This window comes from Salvelinus alpinus, chromosome 3 (genome assembly GCF_045679555.1).
Source record: "Salvelinus alpinus chromosome 3, SLU_Salpinus.1, whole genome shotgun sequence".
Lineage (NCBI taxonomy): Eukaryota > Metazoa > Chordata > Actinopteri > Salmoniformes > Salmonidae > Salvelinus > Salvelinus alpinus.
Window position 1 is genome coordinate 75,371,599 of NC_092088.1, and position 22,400 is coordinate 75,393,998.

Below are 22,400 nucleotides of genomic sequence, written 5' to 3' on the forward strand. Positions count from 1 at the left end.
CCCTTTGTAGTCTGTAATAGTGTGCAAGCCCTGCCACATCCGACAAGCATCGGATGTGTAGTACAATTCGATTTTAGTCCTGTATTGACACTTTGCCTGTTTCATGGTTCGTCGGAGAGCATAACAGGATTTCTTATAAGCTTCCGGGTTAGAGTCCCGCTCCTTGAAAATGGCAGCTCTACCCTTTAGCCCAGTGCGGATGTTGCCTGTAATCCATGGCTTTTGGTTGGGGTATGTACGTACGGTCACTGTGGGGATGACGTCATCGATGCACTTATTGATGAAGCCAGTGACTGATATGGTGTACCCCTCAATACCATCGGAAGAATCCCGGAACATATTCCAGTCTGTGCTAGCAAAACAGTCCTGTAGTTTAGCATCTGCTTCATCTGATCACTTTTTTATTGACCGAGTCACTGGTGCTTTCTGCTTTAGTTTGTGCTTGTAAGCAGGTATCAGGAGGATAGATTTATGGTCAGATTTGCCAAATGGAGGGAGAGATTTGTACGCATCTCTGTGTCTGGAGTAAAAGTGGTCTAGAGTTTTTTTCCCTCCGGTTGCCAACAGCTTGCAGATACAGTGCAGGTATAGCCTAATAAACTGCATGGCGTCGTGACAGTTTTTATCCTACATGTACTTTATTCACATATAAAGGTTGGATGGCAACCTGGTTAACGTCAAGCCATTTTGAAGTTGATGAAATTATATTTTGAATGAACGTGTGCATGCCTACAGGAGACATTTGAAGTAACCTAATCAGATTAAAAGATTGTGACTGGTTGTGTTTATGCATCTTATAAAAAGGTAATACATTTTAAAAGTTAAATGACAAATATTTTGCTTAAATGGAAGCGGTAGGTTATAGGTGTGCGAGGAATAACCGCTCGGATTGGAGAGGAGGCAGAGCCACATTATTATAGGTTGACTTGGTAGAATGATGATCCGCAACAGACAGCGCATCTAAGTCAAATATTAAATAGAAGTAAAAATACAGCCAGAATGGCCTGCTTTGTGTGCCTTTCTAGACATCATAAATTGTAGAGAGTAGACCCAAAACTGATCCAACTGGAAAGAAACATTCAAATCACAGGGATTTTGTGCAGTGTCGTTATTAAAATGACATTTTCACTGCAGCCTAGAGTAGAATTTTGTACTCCCTTAAAAACAAAAAGCATTTATTCATTGCATTGTGGTGTTTGGGTAGTCTAGGTAGGATAATTCTATAGTCCCTAAAACAAGATCCATATGGCAGCTTTTTGAGCTGCATGTCTCATGTCTTCACTGTTTTTTCATGTGCAACGATGAACCTCATTTCTCCTGCTGCCTATCAGTTATTTCTATTTGTTCTTGTGGATTCATATTGAAAATGTATCCAGCTTTGAATGCTTTTATGTGTGGTAGTTAGCCTATTGCAGATCTGGGCAAATGATCCACCTACCACTATTGTCACTATGAATAGTGGACAGAGGGCAGGATAGACCGTTAGACTATATTGACCTGTGGTATAGTAAAAGTTACCGCATGGAAAAGCGTAGGTGTAACGCCCGGGGTGTAGTGGATGAGAAGTCAGGCGCAGGAAGCAGAGAGTTCAGGGTAGTGCTAATATTTTAATGCACCACAATGGTGAACATACGCCAACCCAAAATAAATGCCCCAAACACGGGAGACTTAAACAGTCCAGCAAAAAAAAAAACACATGGGAAAACCGTGACACACAGACGTGTACACATGTACATCGAAACAATCCCGCACAACCAGCAGGCGGGCCTGCTGGTAAATAAAGCCCAACCAATCAGCCTAAAACACAAACAGGTGAAACCAATAAACAGAAAGGGGAAAAAAGGATCAGTGGCAGCTAGTAGGCCGGTGACGACGACCGCCGAGCGCCACCCGAACAGGAAGGGGAGCCACCTTCGGTAGGAGTCGTGACAGTAGGTCATAAAGGAAGTACCAAAACACCTTGATATAGGGGAGGAACATGCAAGCAGATGAGGACATGTGGCTAGGATGGAAGACATTATATAGTAAAACTTGCAGAAGAGCGAATGTAAAACAGGGAGAAAACACACTACCCTCCCCTGTGCCCAATAATATAAAAAAACACAACCCTTCCCAATAAAATTCTAACTGTCCCTTTTCTCAATTTGATTTTGAGATAAGATAAAAAAATACGTCTGCATTGGACCTTTTAAAGCATACTCATGACAAATTAACTATAAATATGTTTATTCCATATTCTATGCGTGTTTATGTATGATAAAATAGTCTGTTCACTAAATTTGGTCAGAATCGCTGCTTGTACATTTGAAACGCAATACTGTATCTCTGGTACAGAAAGTCATATTCTTAAAAGGTAAAGTTCTCCTGGTTTAGTGGGGTCAAAGTTTTTTCAAAGGGTCTACATCATCAGAGAAGGGTCATTCGTGATGCTACAGACCACAAATCTAGCTGAAAACATCAGAATTGTCATATTTTTTGTATATTTGAATGTCTTAAAGCATAATAACTTCACGAAAAGTAACTATTAATGCACCCATTCCATAGTCTGTGTTTGTTTGATAATCTGTTCCGTTTCTGTTGAGAATGTCAGGATTTTTGACCTAAATCTATTATCATTTCCATTATGCTAATATTCACCAATTTGACCTTTAACCCCTTGAAAATTGCCTTGAAAATCAAAATGTAACTTGTTATCTGGCCTATATTTGTGTATCACCCTATCATTGTTTGATCTAGCATGGATGACAGCCTGTAACAAGCAAGCACTTTTTCCAAGTATGCTGGTATGCTATGTCCTGCTTCACGGTGATCTCTCATTAATGCTCCCTCATCCCCCTCTATCTATGGTGTGTTTTTACATGATTACATGAGCTTAGCATGTTGACACTAACAATTAATCTCTCCATGTTATTAATTGAACTAGTAAAAATAGAAGCACGATTACAAAAACAGAAATCCAATCAAATATGTTTCTTTAATGCCGGTCCACAGATAAGGTTAATTGTTCAATAATAACATACAACGCATATTTAGAATTAAATCCCTCTCACTGTTTCATGAAACAACCCCCTCAACAATGCTAATTAATAACACTATCTTTTCCCACATTGGATATATCCCCCTTAGCTTTCTCATCCCCTCTTCAATTAGATTTACCTCCATACTGCAATGTTAGTGTTTGGATTAGGTGGAATTACCCAGGAATGCTAATGTTTTAAATTCTCTTTAGCCTTTGACTCCCCGTGTATCAGCCGCTTGACACATGTTGTGTTGTGGGTTTATATGTTACTCAAAAATATACAGCAGATATTAGCAGGAGCTTCCCTGTTGGGTCAGAACCGTGATCAGTCTGTTCTTTATTCCGACTCAGAGCAGTGGAACGATTCCATAATTCTGGAGATTCATTCCGAGTTCCGTCAGAGGATTTTTCTATCCCTGTATGGTGTCCTTTAGAATCTTGCTCGATGGGTATTAAAACCAAAGATGAGGGGGCAGAAGTGAGATGAGGATGTCTGGGAGAGGAGAAGATGAGAGACGAGATGAGAGGGAGGGGGTGGCAGGGCCATCGTTCTCTACCTTCTCCGTCCTGTCCTACATGATTGGGCTTGATTCTCAAAAGATAGCTTTGTTAGAAAATGGGTCCACTTGGAGCCCATTGGGACCCAAGTTGAAACTTAAGTATCACATTCAACATTTTCCCAGAGCTGGTTGGTTCCTTGCGGGAGGAGAGTGACTGTGGAAATATATCTTCCCTGATACTCTCCCTGAGCGTCTTGCCTCCCCACCACACACTCTCCCTCGTTGTAATGAAGTGTAGTGTGGAAAGTGGCTCCCCTGTCTCCAAAACTTCCCACTCAGTCTCTCTCTCCATCCATCTGTCTGTCTCTCCATCTGTTATGGAGATTAATTTGTTTAAGGTAATGGTAAGATAATGACTAAATGATTAATACGTTCCAATTAATGTTAAGGCCATAACTAACAGTATTCCACCCTGTCACTGTATAATGCAGTAAAATGTGTTTGAATCATAAGACTAGAATTCTTATATGTATGTGCATAAAAAAGAGGAACTGTTACCAGACAAGAGACTGTGGCAGACAACTTGTGACAACTGTGAAACTGATAACAGGGAAGGAGGTCTTCCTACCCAGGGAGGGGAGAAACCGTTGGGCTTGCAGTAGATTGTGTAATATATGGCAGGATATGATAAACAATATTGACAGTATTAGGAGAAGAGGAGGGACATTTATGACCAAATGTGAGGTATAAAAGGCTATGTGCATTGTATGATTTTCAGAGCTCTCGTGAATAAACATTCTGACTATTGTAAGCTGGGACTCTGTCTGTTTCATTCAACTAGAATCTTACAAATTCTGGGTTGCAGACTGAGTAGTTTAATTGAAGTTCAGTTTATGAACATTGAGAACAAAATTCTCTTAACACCATCTCACTCTCCATCTGTCTCTCTCCATCTCTTTGTCTGTCTGTCTATCTCCCTCCATCTGTCTGTTCTCCATCTCTCTCTCCATCTGTCTCTCTCCATCTCTTTGTCTGTCTGTCTATCTCCCACCATCTGTCTGTCTCTCCATCTCTCTTTCCACCTGTCTGTCTCTCCATCTCTTTGTCTGTCTGTCTGCATCTCTTTGTCTTTCTGTCTGTCTCTCCGTCTGTTTGTCTCTCCTTCCGTCTGTCTGTCTGTCTGTCTGTCTGTCTGTCTGTCTGTCTGTCTGTCTGTCTGTCTGTCTGTCTGTCTGTCTGTCTGTCTGTCTGTCTGTCTGTCTGTCTGTCTGTCTGTCTGTCTGTCTGTCTGTCTGTCTGTCTGTCTGTCTGTCTGTCTGTCTGTCTGTCTGTCTGTCTGTCTGTCTGTCTGTCTGTCTGTCTGTCTGTCTGTCTGTCTGTCTGTCTGTCTGTCTGTCTTTGTCTCTCTCCACCTCTCTGTGTGTCTCTCTGTCTCCTAGCTGGCAACCCTTAACTGAATCAATATGCTTTCTGACGAGTCTGTCACTGAAGTATTTCAACACTCACTATTTGTATATTTTTCTTTTTTCTATCCATTTTTCTTTCTCTCCCCTATGCTATGCCTCCAAACACCATATTTCCTTCTCCTTTTATTGCCATTCACTGTCACACTGATTTGCTAAACTGAATGTGACAGGCAGAGAATCTTGTTCATGCCTCTTATAAAAGCTATACATTTTGTTTCTCTCCCTCTGGTTTTCATGCATTTGTCTTGACCATGAGGTTGCTTCTTTTCTTAAGATGTTTTATTTTAGTTTGTCACAGGGAGATATGCAAATTGGAGCCCTTGAAAAGTAGGTCTCTTGTTTTTTGATAATCAGCTCCTGGTTACGTAAACAAGTGTGTATCGTTGCTTCCCAGCAGCTACTCTCAGGCTGCCTGACTTGTTTGAGCAACCTAACTCTCTGCCAATATGCTTTTCTCCTCATCTATATTTTAGTGTACAGAGAAAACAATACGCTCAATGAATGAATTAAAAGGGGACTCATTTTTGGTTTGTAGGCAACAATGGTTGGACCAGAAAGGTAGAGGCACTGTGCTTGATATGGTATATCCCTTTGCCCTGAAAAAGTGGGCTGCTTGAAAATTCTAAATCTTCTGTCCTATTTTCTTTTTTGAGCTCTGTTCTTCTCTCTAACTCCTTCTCTCTACATAAAACATGTACTATAATTAGCCCAGTATATTTTGGTTCCTTCATTTAACAATGCTCTGCTACTATTCAAGCCCTGCACATCTGTCCTCTGTCGCTCTTATACATCAGATTCCTCTTACTTCCTCCTCCAGCCTGCCTTATATTTCAAGCTGTTCACACAATCCTTAATGATGTCAGGAAACTGCAAGGTACGAGCTGACAAATAGTAATTTTTTTACTCATCTTATAGGGAGAAAAATATGAGTGGAAAATGGATGCGATGCATGCATTTCAACATGTGGGTCCTCCATGTGACCAAGGGACCTATATGGTCATAAATAGCATGTTAATGGATCATTTTATCCCACTTCATGTAACAGGAAGGGAACCCAGATACGATCAGCTGACTAGTTTACCCTAGTCTTTCCTCCTTTTAGAGAGGTTCAGACTGTGAACATCAGATGAGTTCTACAGTACACTGTGGAACAGAGCAGTATAATAGAGAACTATGTTGAGTAGCAGTGAGACAGTGCTGTAGTGCTCTCTAAAGGCCATTCTGGAACAGGGCATGACTTCTCTTACTTATGATTTCTATACATTCTATACACATTGCTTATATTTCCTGCTGCAAGTAGCCTAGCGATTAGAGCATTGGGCCAGTAGCCAAAAGGTTGCTGGTTCAAATACTTGAACCAACAAGGTGAAAAATCTGTTGATGTGTCCTTGAGCAAGGCACTTAGCCCTAATTTGCTCCAGGGGCGCTGTACTACCATGACCCTGTAAAACAACACATTTCCCTGCACTTATCTGGTGTATGTGACAATAAAACACATATTTTTTGTATAGCCTGGAATCCACTCTGAATAATGGTGAAATTGAGCAATATTCAGTTTAGATTCCAGGCTGCTGAAATAAAACAAGTGTTTTTTTTTGCATTAATAATTGAATTAACTCAGGGAGTGAGTTGACTGAAGTTCGGTAATGTCATGCTAGAGGAGGATTCCTGCTAGAAGAGTGATGTAACAGACAATGAGACTGATGTTACCTGGTGCGGCAAGTAGCTTAGTGGTTAGAGCATTGGGCCTGTAGTAAAAGGTTGCTAGATCAAATCCCCAAGCTGACAAGGTAAAAATCTGTAGTTCTTCCCCTGAACAAGGTGGTTAACCCACTGTTCCTAGGCCGTCATTTTAAATAAGAATTTGTTCTTAACTGACTTGCCTAGTTAAATAAAGGTAAAAATAAATAGAAAATGTAACAGACAACAACAGTGATGTAACAGACTTTTAGGATGCAGCCACTCAGCAGATAGTTTTGGAGATGAACCTATTGAAACATTGATGCCTGTCTTTCATTCTGGTTTTCCATAAGCACGGTTAAAGCCTCACAACCTACCTAAGTTTCGGCTCTGTGGGTAACCAGGCTGCGTCCCTAGGCTATTGGACAGAAGTGTTGGCTACTCTGTGGCTGACCCTGTGCTGTGTCCCCAGGCTATTGGACAGAAGTGTTGGCTACTCTGTGGCTAACCAGGCTGCGTCTCCAGGCTATTGGACAGAAGTGTTGGCTACTCTGTGGCTGACCCTGTGCTGTGTCCCCAGGCTATTGGACAGAAGTGTTGGCTACTCTGTGGCTGACCCTGTGCTGTGTCCCCAGGCTATTGGACAGAAGTGTTGGCTACTCTGTGGCTGACCCTGTGCTGTGTCCCCAGGCTATTGGACAGAAGTATTGGCTACTCTGTGGCTAACCAGGCTGCGTCTCCAGGCTATTGGACAGAAGTGTGGGCTACTCTGTGGCTAACCAGGCTGCGTCTCCAGGCTATTGGACAGAAGTGTGGGCTACTCTGTGGCTAACCAGGCTGCGTCTCCAGGCTATTGGACAGAAGTGTTGGCTACTCTGTGGCTAACCAGGCTGCGTCTCCAGGCTATTGGACAGAAGTGTTGGCTACTCTGTGGCTAACCAGGCTGCGTCTCCAGGCTATTGGACAGAAGTGTTGGCTACTCTGTGGCTAACCAGGCTGCGTCTCCAGGCTATTGGACAGAAGTGTTGGCTACTCTGTGGCTAACCAGGCTGCGTCTCCAGGCTATTGGACAGAAGTGTGGGCTACTCTGTGGCTAACCCTGTGCTGCGTCTCCAGGCTATTGGACAGAAGTGTTGGCTACTCTGTGGATAACCAGGCTGCGTCTCCAGGCTATTGGACAGAAGTGTTGGCTACTCTGTGGCTAACCAGGCTGCGTCTCCAGGCTATTGGACAGAAGTGTGGGCTACTCTGTGGCTAACCCTGTGCTGTGTCCCCAGGCTATTGGACAGAAGTGTTGGCTACTCTGTGGCTAACCAGGCTGCGTCTCCAGGCTATTGGACAGAAGTGTGGGCTACTCTGTGGCTGACCCTGTGCTGCGTCCAGTCTATCTTGTGGGAATTAAGAATAGCCTAACATAAGACAGCAGAAGATACATCTTCATTTCACAATGGGCAATAAAGTGATGCTGCACGATAACTCCTCCTCAACATCATTAATTCATTGTCATGTTTTTTGGTGGAAACACTTCTGTGTCCTCTGTACTCCCAGGGATGGTCTCCCTCAAGCTCCACTTCATTTTAATAACAGCAAGAGAAAGGAACTATCTTTCTGTGTTGTGTTTAGTGGAAGTGCTTCACAGCTATTTTCCCATTTTTTATGGTGACGGTGAAACAAGCAGATTATTCTGTAGATAAATCCTTCTTTGTAAGTCTCATAGTATGCATGGCTCTGGATTGGAAATGCATCAAAATGTGAATACCGGTACGAATGTAAACATTAAAGCATGTAAATGCTGGTCACAGTGTTAAATAGCTACTGAGGTGAGTCATGTCAACAACTTCTTCATCTGACGAGGAGTGCCAGGGTTGGAGGAGTGGGAGCTGTGTGTGTGTGTCTGTGCTGTCAAAAGCAGACAGACACCCCCCTCCTCCAGTGCCATTCACAAGCCTGTTCTATTCTGAGCTACGATTACACACTGCCTCTTCACTGATTATGGAAAAATGTGGGTTGACAGGACATAGCCCAGGACATAGCCCAGCTGTGTACACTTTAGCAGCACAACGTGTTGTGTGTGTATGTACCCAGTTGGGCTATGTTTTGGGCTACTGTAGGTCCTGGGCTATGTTCTGGAGGTTGGTGGTACCTTAATTGGTGAGGACAGCTCATGGTAATGGCTGGAGCAGAATCACTGGAATAGTATCAAACACATCAAACACAATGGATTCAGGGGTTCAGGTATGATGGACCCCCTTGGTTGCAGACCTTTGTTAATCAAACTCTAAAGTTTGTGCATGTCCTTCTATGTATAAAGTTTGTAACAGTAACCAATAACCCATGTTCCTATGTGTGCTCCAATTTCCTCTCCTATAGGAGTACTTGACAGAGGAGCTGCGAGCTGAGGGAGTGAGCCACCTGCCCCAGCCAGTGACCAGTGATGTCCAGAGCACATAGCGCTACAAAGTGTACACACAGGGAGGGGTCCTGTTCGTCACCAGACATATCCTAGTGGTGGACTTCCTCACTGACAGGATACCTGCACACTTCATTTTGGGTCATTGTATAGCCTCAACCTTCCTCATGACTCTCAGTTCCATTACATTACACATAAGAGTCATTGGAAGAAGGCGTCTTCTGTATGGGGGAGTTTTGTTAAGAGCCCCGACACTCGGTCTTTATATTAACACACATCGCTTGCGGTACGGTTTTGGAAGCATGAGGACCTTCTCTTTCATATCGGCGAGAAATAATTTTCAAAAAACTAAATGTTAAATTAATACACGTTTTTATAGGGTTCGTATACCCACACGGCAATATTTCCGTGTTACAGTGCGTGTTTACAGAAGGCAGATGGAAGACAGAGAGACAACCTGTTCTAATTAGCTATCTAACATGCTCCAAACACCTGTGTGTATTGGAAGATGGCCTCCAGAAACATTTTGTCACTCTAAAATACTGTTGTTGGCTGAAACTGTGATGAAGCCGGTTAAAACGGCCTTCACTGTATATTTTGTATTTGTGAAATGATTTGGATGTGATATGAAAGTGAAAGGCTTTATATTTCTAGAACTGTATTGCAATTGAGAATCGAGTCATGTTTAGATGGAGTATAGTTTCAGATTTTAAGGTCACATGCACAGTGAAATGCCTTTCTTGCAAGCTCTAAACCCATCAATGCAATAATCAATAACAATGTAGTACCAAAAATAATATAAGGTAGAACAAAAACACACAATCAATCTTTTAAAGAAATAAGAACATGAGAAAGTAAGAAGCGATATACAGGGTCAGATCCAATACCAAATTTACAATGTGCAGGGATATTGGAGTGATGGAGGTAGATATGTATAGGGGTAAGGTGACTAGACATCAGGGTATATGATAACAGATTAGCAGCAGCGTAGAGGAAGATTGTATGTGTGTGCGTGTGTGTAGTCAGTATAAATGTGTGTGTTGGAGTATCAGTGTGCTTGAGTGTGGAGAGTCTTGTGAGTATGTAGAGTCTTGTGTGTGTAGAGTCTTGTGAGTGTGTAGAGTCCTGTGAGTGTATAGAGTCTTGTGAGTGTGTAGAGTCCTGTGAGTGTATAGAGTCTTGTGAGTGTGTATAGTCCTGTGAGTGTGTAGAGTCTTGTGAGTGTGTAGAGTCTTGTGAGTGTGTATAGTCTTGTGAGTGTGTATAGTCTTGTGAGTGTGTAGAGTCCTGTGAGTGTGTAGAGTATTGTGAGTATGTAGAGTCTTGTGAGTGTGTAGAGTCCTGTGAGTGTGTAGAGTCTTGTGAGTGTGTATAGTCCTGTGAGTGTGTAGAGTCTTGTGAGTGTATAGAGTCTTGTGAGTGTGTATAGTCCTGTGAGTGTGTAGAGTCCTGTGAATGTGTAGAGTCTTGTGAGTGTGTATAGTCCTGTGAGTGTATAGAGTCCTGTGAGTGTGTAGAGTCTTGTGAGTGTGTATAGTCCTGTGAGTGTATAGAGTCCTGTGAGTGTGTAGAGTCCTGTGAGTGTGTAGAGTCCTGTGAGCATGCATAAGTCCTGAGATTTGGCGGTTTTGGCTGCCAGAGCAAGTCTATCTGAAAATAACATGTAAGGGCCTTGGACCTTAAAGAGTAACGGCAGGCTCCTTAAGAGTACATCTTGGGCTAAGTCTAAGCTAAACTACATCGTTTTCACATACCAGTTATGTTATATCACTGCGGATCATGGTAACAATCGCTCCTGGATACGAATAAGACAGGGATGTTTGACAACAATGCCCTAAGCTGTAGCTTCTCAAAAAAATACTCATATTGCTCTCTCTGTGTGAGCACTCTCCTTTCTCTCTCTGTGTAAGTACTATCCTTTCTGTCTCTGTGTGAGCACTCTCCTTTCTCTCTCTGTGTAAGCACTCTCCTTTCTCTCTCTGTGTGAGCATTCTCCTTTCTCTCTCTGTGTGAGCACTCTCCTTTCTCTCTTTGTGTAAGCACTCTCCTTTCTCTCTCTGTGTAAGCACTATCCTTTCTCTCTCTGTGTAAGCACTCTCCTTTCTCTCTCTGTGTGAGCACTCTCCTTTCTCTCTCTGTGTGAGCACTCTCCTTTCTCTCTCTGTGTGAGCACTCTCCTTTCTCTCTCTGTGTAAGTACTATCCTTTCTGTCTCTGTGTGAGCACTCTCCTTTCTCTCTCTGTGTGAGCATTCTCCTTTCTCTCTCTGTGTGAGCATTCTCCTTTCTCTCTCTGTGTGAGCACTCTCCTTTCTCTCTTTGTGTAAGCACTCTCCTTTCTCTCTCTGTGTAAGCACTATCCTTTCTCTCTCTGTGTGAGCATTCTCCTTTCTCTCTCTGTGTGAGCACTCTCCTTTCTCTCTCTGTGTAAGCACTCTCCTTTCTCTCTTTGTGTAAGCACTCTCCTTTCTCTCTCTGTGTAAGCACTATCCTTTCTCTCTCTGTGTAAGCACTATCCTTTCTGTCTCTGTGTAAGCACTCTCCTTTCTCTCTCTGTATAAGCACTCTCCTTTCTCTCTCCGTGTAAGCACTCTCCTTTCTCTTTCTGTGTGAGTACTCTCCTTTCTCTCTCTGTGTAAGCACTCTCATTTCTCTCTCTGTTTGAGCACTATCCTTTCTCTCTGTGTAAGCACTCTCCTTTCTCTCTTTGTGTGAGCACAGGCCCATAAGGTAATTTCTTTCTTTCTTTCTTTCTTTCTTTCTTTCTTTCTTTCTTTCTTTGTACACTCTCTCTCTGGTTCCAGGCATCCGTGAACTCTGTTTTGTACAGACACAAGCCAGAGGTAGTGGATGTGTGTCTGACCCTGGCTGTGAGGGCCATCCAGAGCTCTGGACATCATGAACGCCTGTCTGAAGGAGCTGAAGTGATACAACCCCACAATGGTGACAGAGGAGCTCTCCCTGGAGAACAGCCTTGTGAATGCCTTCAAAAAGGTCAGACTTTTTAGTTACTTAGGAATTAAGCATCAATACCCACTGGAGATAAATAGCTAGAACTTCACGCAGTTCAGCAATAGCTATTGCATACATAACACTATTCAATATGATTGTAAATGTAGTGTTCTTTAGATTAGCCTTAGTGATATAAAAATACAACTGCAAGCTGCTTGTCTCCAGTGATCTCCACACTTTACACCAAGGTATCCACTGTACTCTATTGACCACTTACAGACTTTCTCTCATATTCTTGCTTGTTGTACCTGTTTGACCCCCAGACCATCCGTCACTACCTGGACCTTGTGTGGCACCAGCTGGGAGCCAAAACCAAGTCTCTGGTCCAGGACCTGATGATCCTACGTACTCTGCTGCTGTACCTCATCCACTATGACTGTGTCACCTTCCTCAGCCTCCTCGAGTCACTCCGCTCCAGCCAGAAAACTTTGGAAGTAACTCTGGTAAGAAGTTGGAAGAACTGTCCTTGGAGAGTGAGATAATAGTAATATTCATTTTACATGATCTTGTCGATTACATATTTGGTTTTCAGATGAAGTCTCTCATGAAGCATTTCCTTCTCCTCTGTCAGGGTGTACTTCCTGATTTATGGCGGCTCCACAGAGGAACAGAGGTACTTGACTGGTCTTGCTAAAGAGAAACAAGCCTTCGAACACCTCATCAGGTCAGACATCTGCTGCATTACATTATGACCATCCTATAGTTTCCATACCATGTGTTGGTTTGTGAATAGAGCAGACAGACTGGGTGTCTGTGTGTGTGAATACAGGGAGAAGGCCACTATTTTGGTTCCTGTGGAGAAAGGGAAGAGAAGACACCAACCTGGATCTGCTCAGGAGTCAGGAGTCAGCAGTCAGGAGCCTGCTAACACTACCACCAACACATGCTAAGCAGGTAAGTGATGTGATGACAGGCCATACGACTTCCTGCTTCAGATGCCATGGCTCAATGCTAAGAACTACAAGGCTCTGGTTAAACACGAAGATAGCCTGGCACACCTAGCCAAACTGAGCCAGGAGAAGCTAGCACTGATTCTGGAGCATGCTGGCAATGGAAAGTTGTTCTATGACTTCCTGTATAATACTGTGGATTTCCCTGCCCCTGCACAGAAATGTAAGCAGTCATACACTTAAAAGGAATTTAGGCGGACATGTAATCAGCTATGCTCTGGTTTCACATTCAGAGAGACTATGGAATGAACTGTGCCTTGTGTGTGTGGACTGAACTCAATTATATTCTGTCATTGTACGTGTTTCTGAATTGACTATTTTTGCAATCCAACTTTGACTTTGTAAATCTTTGAATATGTAAATGTATGTTTTGCTTACACGAGCTGAATTATTTTTAGGTACCAAAGGCTTCATACTGTCGTGCTGCTGTTGGATTTGGTACTTGCGGTACTGCAGTGAAAAACTGCTGACACAGGGAAGTCAGTGAGCAGGAAATCTTTTCAAAGTTTATTTGTTGTGTGTACAGGATACACCAGGGGCCTGTTGCACAAAAGTAGAATTAAGACATCCGGGATAAATGACTCAGCTGAGCTCAATGAAGCCAAAACATGTGCGTCCAGGCTTAATTGGTTGCACAAAGACCAAGCCAGGATGAGCAGACACGGATTCATTAAGCCAGGTGAAACCAATCCTGGATAGGTGCGCGCTCACGGCTCACTCAAATAGACCCCGCCACAGATCACAGATTAACTGATTTACCATGGCAACTAGAGCCGCGTACTTTTCCCCGTCGGAAGCACAAATCCTCATGGAGGCATACGAGGAGGTAAAAGATATAATTAAGAAGAAAGGCAACACCGCCACAGTGATAAAGCAAAGAGAAAAAGCGTGGCAAAGTATTGCAGACCGCCTGAATGCGTAAGTAGTGCACAATTACACACTCACCGCTCCGCTGAAACATCACAATTACAATTCAAATATTTAATTCACATCTCCAAAAATGCAGTTGTACTGTAATTATGAAACGGTTAAATTTTTAATTGAAATGCACTGCAGATATGAGTGAAATTGTGTAAAGTAACTCCATCACACTGTATAAAGCTATGATACATTTTTTGATATTTTTACTGAAAACAAGACAAAAATACCAAGTAATTTTTTGCAGTGTGACTCCATTAAATGTGTGTGTGTGTGTGTGTGTGTGTGTGTGTGTGTGTGTGTGTGTGTGTGTGTGTGTGTGTGTGTGTGTGTGTGTGTGTGTGTGTGTGTGTGTGTGTGTGTGTAGATTAAACATGAACGGGCCAAAACGGACATGGCAGCAGGTCAAAATCAAATACAAGAACATTCTGCAGAATGGTATGGTCCCTGACTAATATTTAACAAAGCACAAGCATATATTGTACCCAGAAGGTGCCTGCTCACACATTGTCTGTACTGTTTTAGCAGTGAAAAAGAATACCCACAGACAAGGCACGGGTGGTGGGTCACCAAAGGCTGACCGTACCCCAGCAGAGGACATGGCCTTGGAGCTAAATAAAGGCAGGCCCGTCTTAGAGGGGATCCCTGGGGGGAAAGAGACGAGCATAGGTTCCTCCCAAGATGCCACCCGCTTCATTCAAGGTATGTCCTTCCATCTCTACATGGGATACAACCACATTCATATTGAATCAATTTGGACTGTCTGACTTTGGTTTACCTATTGCCTTGCAGTGTCTGGCAGCACTGTGTTCCTGTTAGAGCCACCAGCACAAGCACCAGACGATGCTGATCCAGTGAGTACTCCATCAAAGGCATACTGTAGGCCTGGCATGTCTTGTCTACTAGCTTCAATATGAATCCGATTAAATGTGATAGGGTGAAGGCCCCAGTGCAGCAGCAACAGCACATGATGGAGACGATGATGAGGAGGAGACCATCTCTCTGGATTCCAGAAGGCATGAGGTATCATGTTAAGACTGTGAAAGTACTATTTACTCTACAATGGTGAGGAGTCCTCATCAAAATCAAAAAATCTAATTTCTTTTACAGGACCCAGATGCTATACAGTGGGAAAACCAGCCTGGCAACATAGTGCGTATTAATAAAAGGACACCACATCCTGCCAAATTCCAGCTGCGCTAATTGTATTGTGTTCACAGAGCTCACAAGCTATCAGAAAGTTGTATGGCAACCACCTCCGGCGCCAAATAGAACTGGCAGACATAGACATTCAGTACAAGAAGAAAAAGATGGAAAATCTTGCACTGGAGTCCGAAATAAAAAAGAGGACAATTAGGAAACTGGACCTTGAAATAAAAAAACTTGAGAGGGAGGTGAGATATGCCTTCAATGTACACTGTATGCTAACTGTAACACAAATGTATTAATCATTATTTTTCTTTCCTCCCCCAGCTCCAAGAAGATGACACAGCTCAAAATAAAAATTAGGTATATTCTCGTAAAGTCAAGTGAGCCATGACATATGAGCTCTTATTGTGAGCACACAGGACGGTGGCATCTTTCTAAGGTTTTTTTTATTTTCCCAGCAATCAGTACAACCAAGTCATCGTTATAAGGCATCGCCCTCTTTTGCCCACCCCCCCAGCACCAGGTGTGGCCACTAGCCTATATGAAGGCCCAAAATTGTGTGTTCCTTTCTGCTCTGACAATGGCATGCCCATTCGTGCGAGATGTGGTGGATGAAGAAGCACTTGTGCTGAGGAGAGCCTTCAGGCGAGAAAGGGTCTTCAGGGACCGGTTGGACCCACTGGCCTTCCCTGATGACCATCTATATGAAAGATACAGGTTTTCTGCAGATGGCATCAGGTATCTATGCAGACTACTGGGTCCCAGGATTAAGCACCGCACTGCACGGAGCCATGCACTGAGTGTGGAGCAAATGGTTTGTGTGGCCTTGCGCTTTTTTGCTAGTGGAGCCTTCCTGTACTCAGTGGGGGATGCAGAACAGCTGAACAAGGCCACAATTTGCCGCACAATAAGGAGTGTGTGTCTGGCTATCAAAGCATTAGCAGATGTCTTCATCTCCTTCCCTGGCCACAGAAGACTCTGTGACATCAAAGAGGAGTTCTATAGGATTGCAGGTAAGAGGATCTACAAATTACAGGACAACTGTTAACACATAGTAGGATACTCATTACTTTGTGTGACAGGTTTCCCCAATGTCATTGGTGCAGTGGACTGCACACACAAGGATAAAAGCCCCCTCAGGTGCCCATGAGGCCGATTTTGTGAATAGGAAATCCTTTCACAGCATTAATGTTCAGGTGAACATAACTTTTTGATATTGTCCATTGACGAACACTCTGCATTGCCAGTGATGTGCATTGATTGGTGTAATATTCCTCATCTTATGATTTCAGATGGTCTGCAATGCTGACTGTGTGATCAGCAATGTTGTGGCAAAATGGCCTGGCTCAGTCCATGACTCCAGAATCTTTCGGGCCTCTGAAATCTATCAGTGCCTATCACAAGGTAAGCCACACAACCCCTATTTATAACCATCATGGCTGTGTCAAGAATATCACTGTGTTTATGAGGTAGTAATGATGAGATTTTGTGTTGACAGGTGAATTCTCTGGTGTGTTGCTGGGAGACAGGGGGTATGGCTGCCAGCCTTTTCTCCTGACACCTTTCACAGACCCCCAGGAAGCACAGCAGGCCTACAACCATGCCCATGCCAGGACCAGGGCCAGAGTTGAAATGACCTTTGGCCTCCTGAAGGCACGCTTTCACTGCCTTCACAAATTAAGGGTCAGCCCTGTTAGGGCATGTGATATTACTGTGGCTTGTGCTGTCCTCCACAATGTGGCCTGCCTGAGGAAGGAGAGGGCCCCCAGAGTGCCACCAGCCATGGACTGGGACAATCCGGCAATCTTCCCTGATGACGACAGTGGTCGGCTGCTGAGGGACCAATATGTGTTGAATTATTTTAGTTAGTATGTGTGCTTTCAATTTTGGTTAAATATGTCCTGCGGTGGCAGAGGAATTTGGGTTTTTTTGGGTTCGTTTTTTGACGAATTTGGCCTCTTATGATGTTTGTGCGGTATACTGTGTGTAATACAAGGCTGCAGGGAGGCTACTGCATCCATTCATTTGTCTGTTCAGTTGATGTGTATGGATTTGTCCTGCATTTATTTTAGTGTGCAGACATGCAGGGTGTGTTATATACAGACCTTTGAATGTGTATGTATCATTTTGTATAATATGCTTGGATTCTGTGCTTTCCATCTTGTAGAGTCACTGTGACTTCAGTTTCGAAAGGAGCTGATGGTTTACCTGCTTTGTTTTGTCCTTATTCAATAAAGGAACATAATGTTACACATTGTGTTTTTATATTCATATGGAATGTGTATTTGTTTATATGACAGAGTACTAGGGCCACACTGAAGAAAAAGGATAAAGTCATAAATTTATGAGGCTGGTTCTTTCTGCAGAAAAGCTACATATTGTTTTTACAGTTTTGATACTTATGACAATGTGATACTTAATATTCTGGCACATCAGCATGTCTTTGTTTATGAAACCATACTGAAGTACAATTTCACGAAATGCCCCACATCTGTCATTTTAACAACTGTCCTCCTTTAAAACAACTGGTTACAATATTATGACTTGTGTTTTTTTCCCCTCTGTGGCCCTAATATTCTATCATTTTATATATAGCCTTATAGTCTATGGGAAACTGTAAATTATCTAATGATAGCAACATCATCTAAAAATCATTTTTTATCCAAAATCATTGAAATTAATGATCACAAACGTTTAAATAATAACAGTGGGTCTAGTTATATGTGATAACAATGTATAGTGAGCAGTGAAATAACTATTGGTTTCCATTTGTGGTGACTGCTGACTGACATTAGGGATGAGATTAAATAGATCCTGGAATTTAGCCTGGTCTGGAGCAGGCTAGCTCCACAGAATAAATCTCCATGGTAATTTATACCATAACATATCCTCCTGCCCCCTATCCATCTTTAGTGCAACCGGATTACGGATCAATTGAGCCAGGATCACCAAGATATCCTGGCTTAATCCCTTATCCTAGTTTTGTGCAACAGGCCCCAGGTGTAAAAACAGTCAATGAAAATGTGTACTTACAAGCGCTTTGTTAACAATGCAGTGTTCAAATACTAGGTTTTATAATGATGAATGAATTGTCTGATAATGTTGGTAACAAAAATATATATATAAAAAAGTTTGAAACTGTTTGTCAACTAGACTAGAGCTTTATTGAAAGATTTGAGGGTTGAACAATGGCTCTAGATGAGGCCTCATCGTTTGGTCTTATCTCTTGCAAAACATTTTTGTCAGAAAGTGCTTAATGGTTTTGAATTCTTTGTATTCTTGGAGCTATTTATAGATTGAGATAAAATTGTTTATTTATGTTCCGTGCTATCCGGGATCTTTGGGACGTGTCTACCCCATTGAAGTTTAAATATTAAATGGTAGGGACGACCCAAGGACACCGGATAGCACTGATAATTTCTTTATACATTTATTTGGAGTGTAGAATGTTTTGCTGTCGAAATTGAAGACTCAAGAGCGCCCTCTGTGCCTCCTTGAATGCAAGTGAGGCAACGCAAAGCTTCTGCGTGACTATTCCTATTACGTCACCAATTTAATTGGAACATATCAGCAGGAGCCATTTTATTCAGCGAATCAAAACTTCGACCCCCTTAAAAAGACAGAAGACATTCTCCTCAACATCAATGGCAGTGTGTCCTACTGCAAGGCGAAGGAATTGGGTAAGGTCTTTGAACTGCGCAGGGCAGTCTTGTTTTTAACGTGCTATCAGAACTAGCAGCATGGCTAGCTGAGTAACGTTAATGTGTGCAATTGTTGTTGATGCGGTCATGTTATGTGCAGAATACACCAATACTAGACTATGTTTAACTGATTTAAATTACAAGATTACAGATTTGTCCATATTTTATCACCCCCGTTTAATCGGTTTGCCAGCTATCTTGCCTGTCAGATAACCGCAGACCTGCCAACTACAGTGACACTGTCTCTGTGTAGCCTAGGCAGCCGATTGTGCAGATCTAGCGCAGTTTAAGCTAGTGTGTGATGCTAACTAGTTTCTCACAAACGAAAACCAATGTATCGCAGTTAACTGTAGTGCCTGCTAGTGAACTGAACTCGAGGTTTTTATTGTGTTGTCTCTAGACCAGGGTTATCCAACCCTCTCCTTGGCCCTCCCAGACATTTCGCATTTTTAATTTGACCCTAAACTGGCACACCTGGTTCAATTAGTCAATTCATCATCAAGCGACAGGTAAAAATGTACTGTGGGGTGGGGGATCAAATTATATATATATTTTTTGCTTTGGGGAAGGTTGTGTTTATTTATTGGGCACAGGGGAGTGAAGTGCCTGTATGTTCGCCCTTTTGCAGGGTTTTACTACACTGAACAAAAAATGTAAACGCAACAGGTAAAAGTGTTGGTCCCATGTTTCATGAGCTGAAATAAAAGATCCCAGACATTTTCCATACACACAAAAAGCTTATTCTCTCATTTTGTGCACACATTTGTTTATATCCCTCTTAATGAGCATTTCTCCTTTGACAAGATAATCCATCCACCTGACAGGTGTGGCATATCAATAAATTGATTACACAGCATGATCATTACACAGGTGTAGCTTGTGTTGGGGACAATAAAAGACCACTCTAAAATGTGTGGTGTTGTCACAACACGATGCCATATTGACTTTTTCCACATTTTGTTACAGCCTTATTCTAAATTGTATTAAATTACTTTTTTCCCCCTCGTCAATCTACACGCAATACCCCATAATGACAAAGCGAAAACAGGTTTAGACTTTCGCAAATGTATTATAAGTAGTCAGACCCTTTGCAATGAGGCTTGAAATTCAGCTCAGGTGGGACCTGTTTCCATTGATCATCCTTAAGATGTTTCTACAACTTGATTAGAGTCCACCTGTGGTAAATTCAGTTGATTGGACATGATTTGGAAAGGCACACACCTGTCTACAATTGACAGTGCATGTCAGAACAAAAACCAAGCCATGAGATCGAAGGTATTGTCCGTAGAGCCCCGAGACACAGATCTGGGGATTTCTGCAGCATTGAAGGTCGCCAAGAACACATTGACTGCCATCATTCTTAAATGGAAGTTTGGAGTCACCAAGACTTCTCAGAGCTGGTCGACCCCGCCCAAACTGAGTAATGAACATAATAAATGGCTCTCTATCCACCGGATGTGTACCAAACTCACTAAAAGTGGCAGTAATAAAGCCTCTTGAAAAAGCCAAACCTTGACCCAGAAAATATAAAAAACTATCGGCCTATATCAAATCTTCCATTCCTCTCAATTTTTTTTGAAAAAGCTGTTGCGCAGCAACTCACTGCCTTCCTGAAGACAAACAATGTATACGAAATGCTTCAGTCTGGTTTTAGACCCCATCATAGCACTGAGACTGCACTTGTGAAGGTGGTAAATGACCCGTTAATGGCGTCAGACCGAGGCTCTGCATCTGTCCTCGTGCTCCTAGACCTTAGTGCTGCCTTTGATACCATCGATCACCACATTCTTTTGGAGAGATTGGAAACCCAAATTGGTCTACACGGACAAGTTCTGGCCTGGTTTAGATCTTACCTGTCGGAAAGATATCAGTTTGTCCTCTGACAAATTAACTGTACATTTCGGTGTTCCTTAAGGTTCCGTTTTAGGACCACTATTGTTTTCACTATATATTTTACCTCTTGGAGATGTCATTCGAAAACATAATGTTAACTTTCACTGCTATGAGGATGACACACAGCTGTACATTTCAATGAAACATGGTGAAGCCCCAAAATTGCCCTTGCTAGAAGCCTGTGTTTCAGACATAAGGAAGTGGATGGCTGAAAACGTTCTACTTTTAAACCTGGACAAAACAGAGATGCTTGTTCTAGGTCCCAAGAAACAAAGAGATCTTCTGTTGAATCTGACAATTAATCTTGATGGTTGTAAAGTCGTCTCAAATAAAACTGTGAAGGACCTCGGTGTTACTCTGGACCCTGATCTCTCTTTTGACGAAACATATCAAGACTGTTTCAAGGACAGCTTTTTTCCATCTACGTAACATTGCAAAAATCAGAAATTTTCTGTCCAAAAATGATGCAGAAAAATTTATCCATGCTTTTGTTACTTCTAGGTTAGATTACTGCAATGCTCTACTTTCCGGCTACCCGGATAAAGCACTAAATAAACTTCAGTTAGTGCTAAATACGGCTGCTAGAATCCTGACTAGAACCAAAAAAAATTATCATATTACTCCAGTGCTAGCCTCCCTAAACTGGCTTCCTGTTAAGGCAAGGGCTGATTTCAAGGTTTTACTGCTAACCTACAAAGCATTACATGGGCTTGCTCCGACCTATCTTTCTGATTTGGTCCTGCCGTACATACCTACACGTACGCTACGGTCACAAGACGCAGGCCTCCTAATTGTCCCTAGAATTTCTAAGCAACGGCTGGAGGCAGGGCTTTCTCCTATAGAGCTCCATTTTTATGGAATGGTCTGCCTACCCATGTGAGAGACGCAGACTCGGTCTCAACTTTTAAGTCTTTACTGAAGACTCATCTCTTCAGTGGGTCATATGATTGAGTGTAGTCTGGCCCAGGAGTGTGAAGGTGAACGGAAAGGCTCTGGAGCAACGAACCGCCCTTGCTGTCTCTGCCTGGCCGGTTCCCCTCTCTCCACTGGGATTCTCTGCCTCTAACCCTATTACAGGGGCTGAGTCACTGGCTTACTGGTGCTCTTTCATGCCGTCCCTAGGAGGGGTGCGTCACTTGAGTGGGTTGAGTCACTGACGTGATCTTCCTGTCTGGGTTGGCGCCCCCCCTTGGGTTGTGCCGTGGCGGAGATCTTTGTGGGCTATACTCGGCCTTGTCTCAGGATGGTAAGTTGTTGGTTGAAGATATCCCTCTAGTGGTGTGGGGGCTGTGCTTTGGCAAAGTGGGTGGGATTATATCCTTCCTGTTTGGCCCTGTCCGGGGGTATCATTGGTTGGGGCCACAGTGTCTCCTGACCCCTCCTGTCTCAGCCTCCAGTATTTATGCTGCAGTAGTTTATGTGTCGGGGGGCTAGGGTCAGTTTGTTATATCTGGAGTACTTCTCCTGTCTTATCGGGTGTCCTGTGTGAATGTAAGTATGCTCTCTCTTTCTCTCTCTGAGGACCTGAGCCCTAGGACCATGCCTCAGGACTACCTGGCATGATGACTCCTTGCTGTCCCCAGTCCACCTGGCCGTGCTGCTGCTCCAGTTTCAACTGTTCTGCCTGCGGCTATGGAACCCTGACCTGTTCACCGGACGTGCTACCTGTCCCAGGCCTGCTGTTTTCAACTCACTAGAGACCGC

The 22,400-nt window shown here is 43.0% G+C and overlaps 2 protein-coding genes across 9 annotated transcripts in view; both read left to right on the forward strand.

The window, feature by feature from the left end:
• The first annotated feature begins 8,106 nt into the window (after positions 1–8,106).
• Positions 8,107–18,245, forward strand: LOC139571329 (DNA repair endonuclease XPF-like). 8 transcript variants are annotated; one of them, XR_011674275.1, is made up of 12 exons: positions 8,125–12,067; positions 12,349–12,528; positions 12,657–14,391; positions 14,479–14,655; positions 14,746–14,807; positions 14,890–14,976; positions 15,064–15,347; positions 15,427–15,462; positions 15,561–16,115; positions 16,185–16,298; positions 16,395–16,506; positions 16,601–18,245. XR_011674275.1 is itself a non-coding variant. In XM_071394114.1 (11 exons), exons 1-3 carry the CDS (start codon positions 12,014–12,016, stop codon positions 12,717–12,719), a joined length of 297 nt encoding a protein of 98 aa, XP_071250215.1. In that variant the 5' UTR covers positions 8,107–12,013; the 3' UTR covers positions 12,720–12,749; positions 12,855–14,391; positions 14,479–14,655; positions 14,746–14,807; positions 14,890–14,976; positions 15,064–16,115; positions 16,185–16,298; positions 16,395–16,506; positions 16,601–18,245. The 8 variants fall into 8 exon arrangements, 6 of the variants coding, with proteins under 6 accessions (XP_071250215.1, XP_071250213.1, XP_071250212.1 ...); XM_071394114.1 differs by having other exon boundaries at positions 8,107–12,067; positions 12,657–12,749; positions 12,855–14,391; positions 15,064–16,115; XR_011674274.1 differs by having other exon boundaries at positions 8,124–12,067; positions 15,427–16,115.
• Positions 18,246–18,511: 266 nt separating this feature from the next.
• The window catches only part of LOC139571330 (myocardin-related transcription factor B-like), a 50,983-nt gene continuing 47,094 nt past the window's right edge, over positions 18,512–22,400 (forward strand). The window contains exon 1 of the mRNA XM_071394115.1: positions 18,512–18,782. The gene's annotated coding sequence lies outside the window, so the exon portion shown is untranslated. The remainder of the gene's footprint in view (positions 18,783–22,400) is intronic.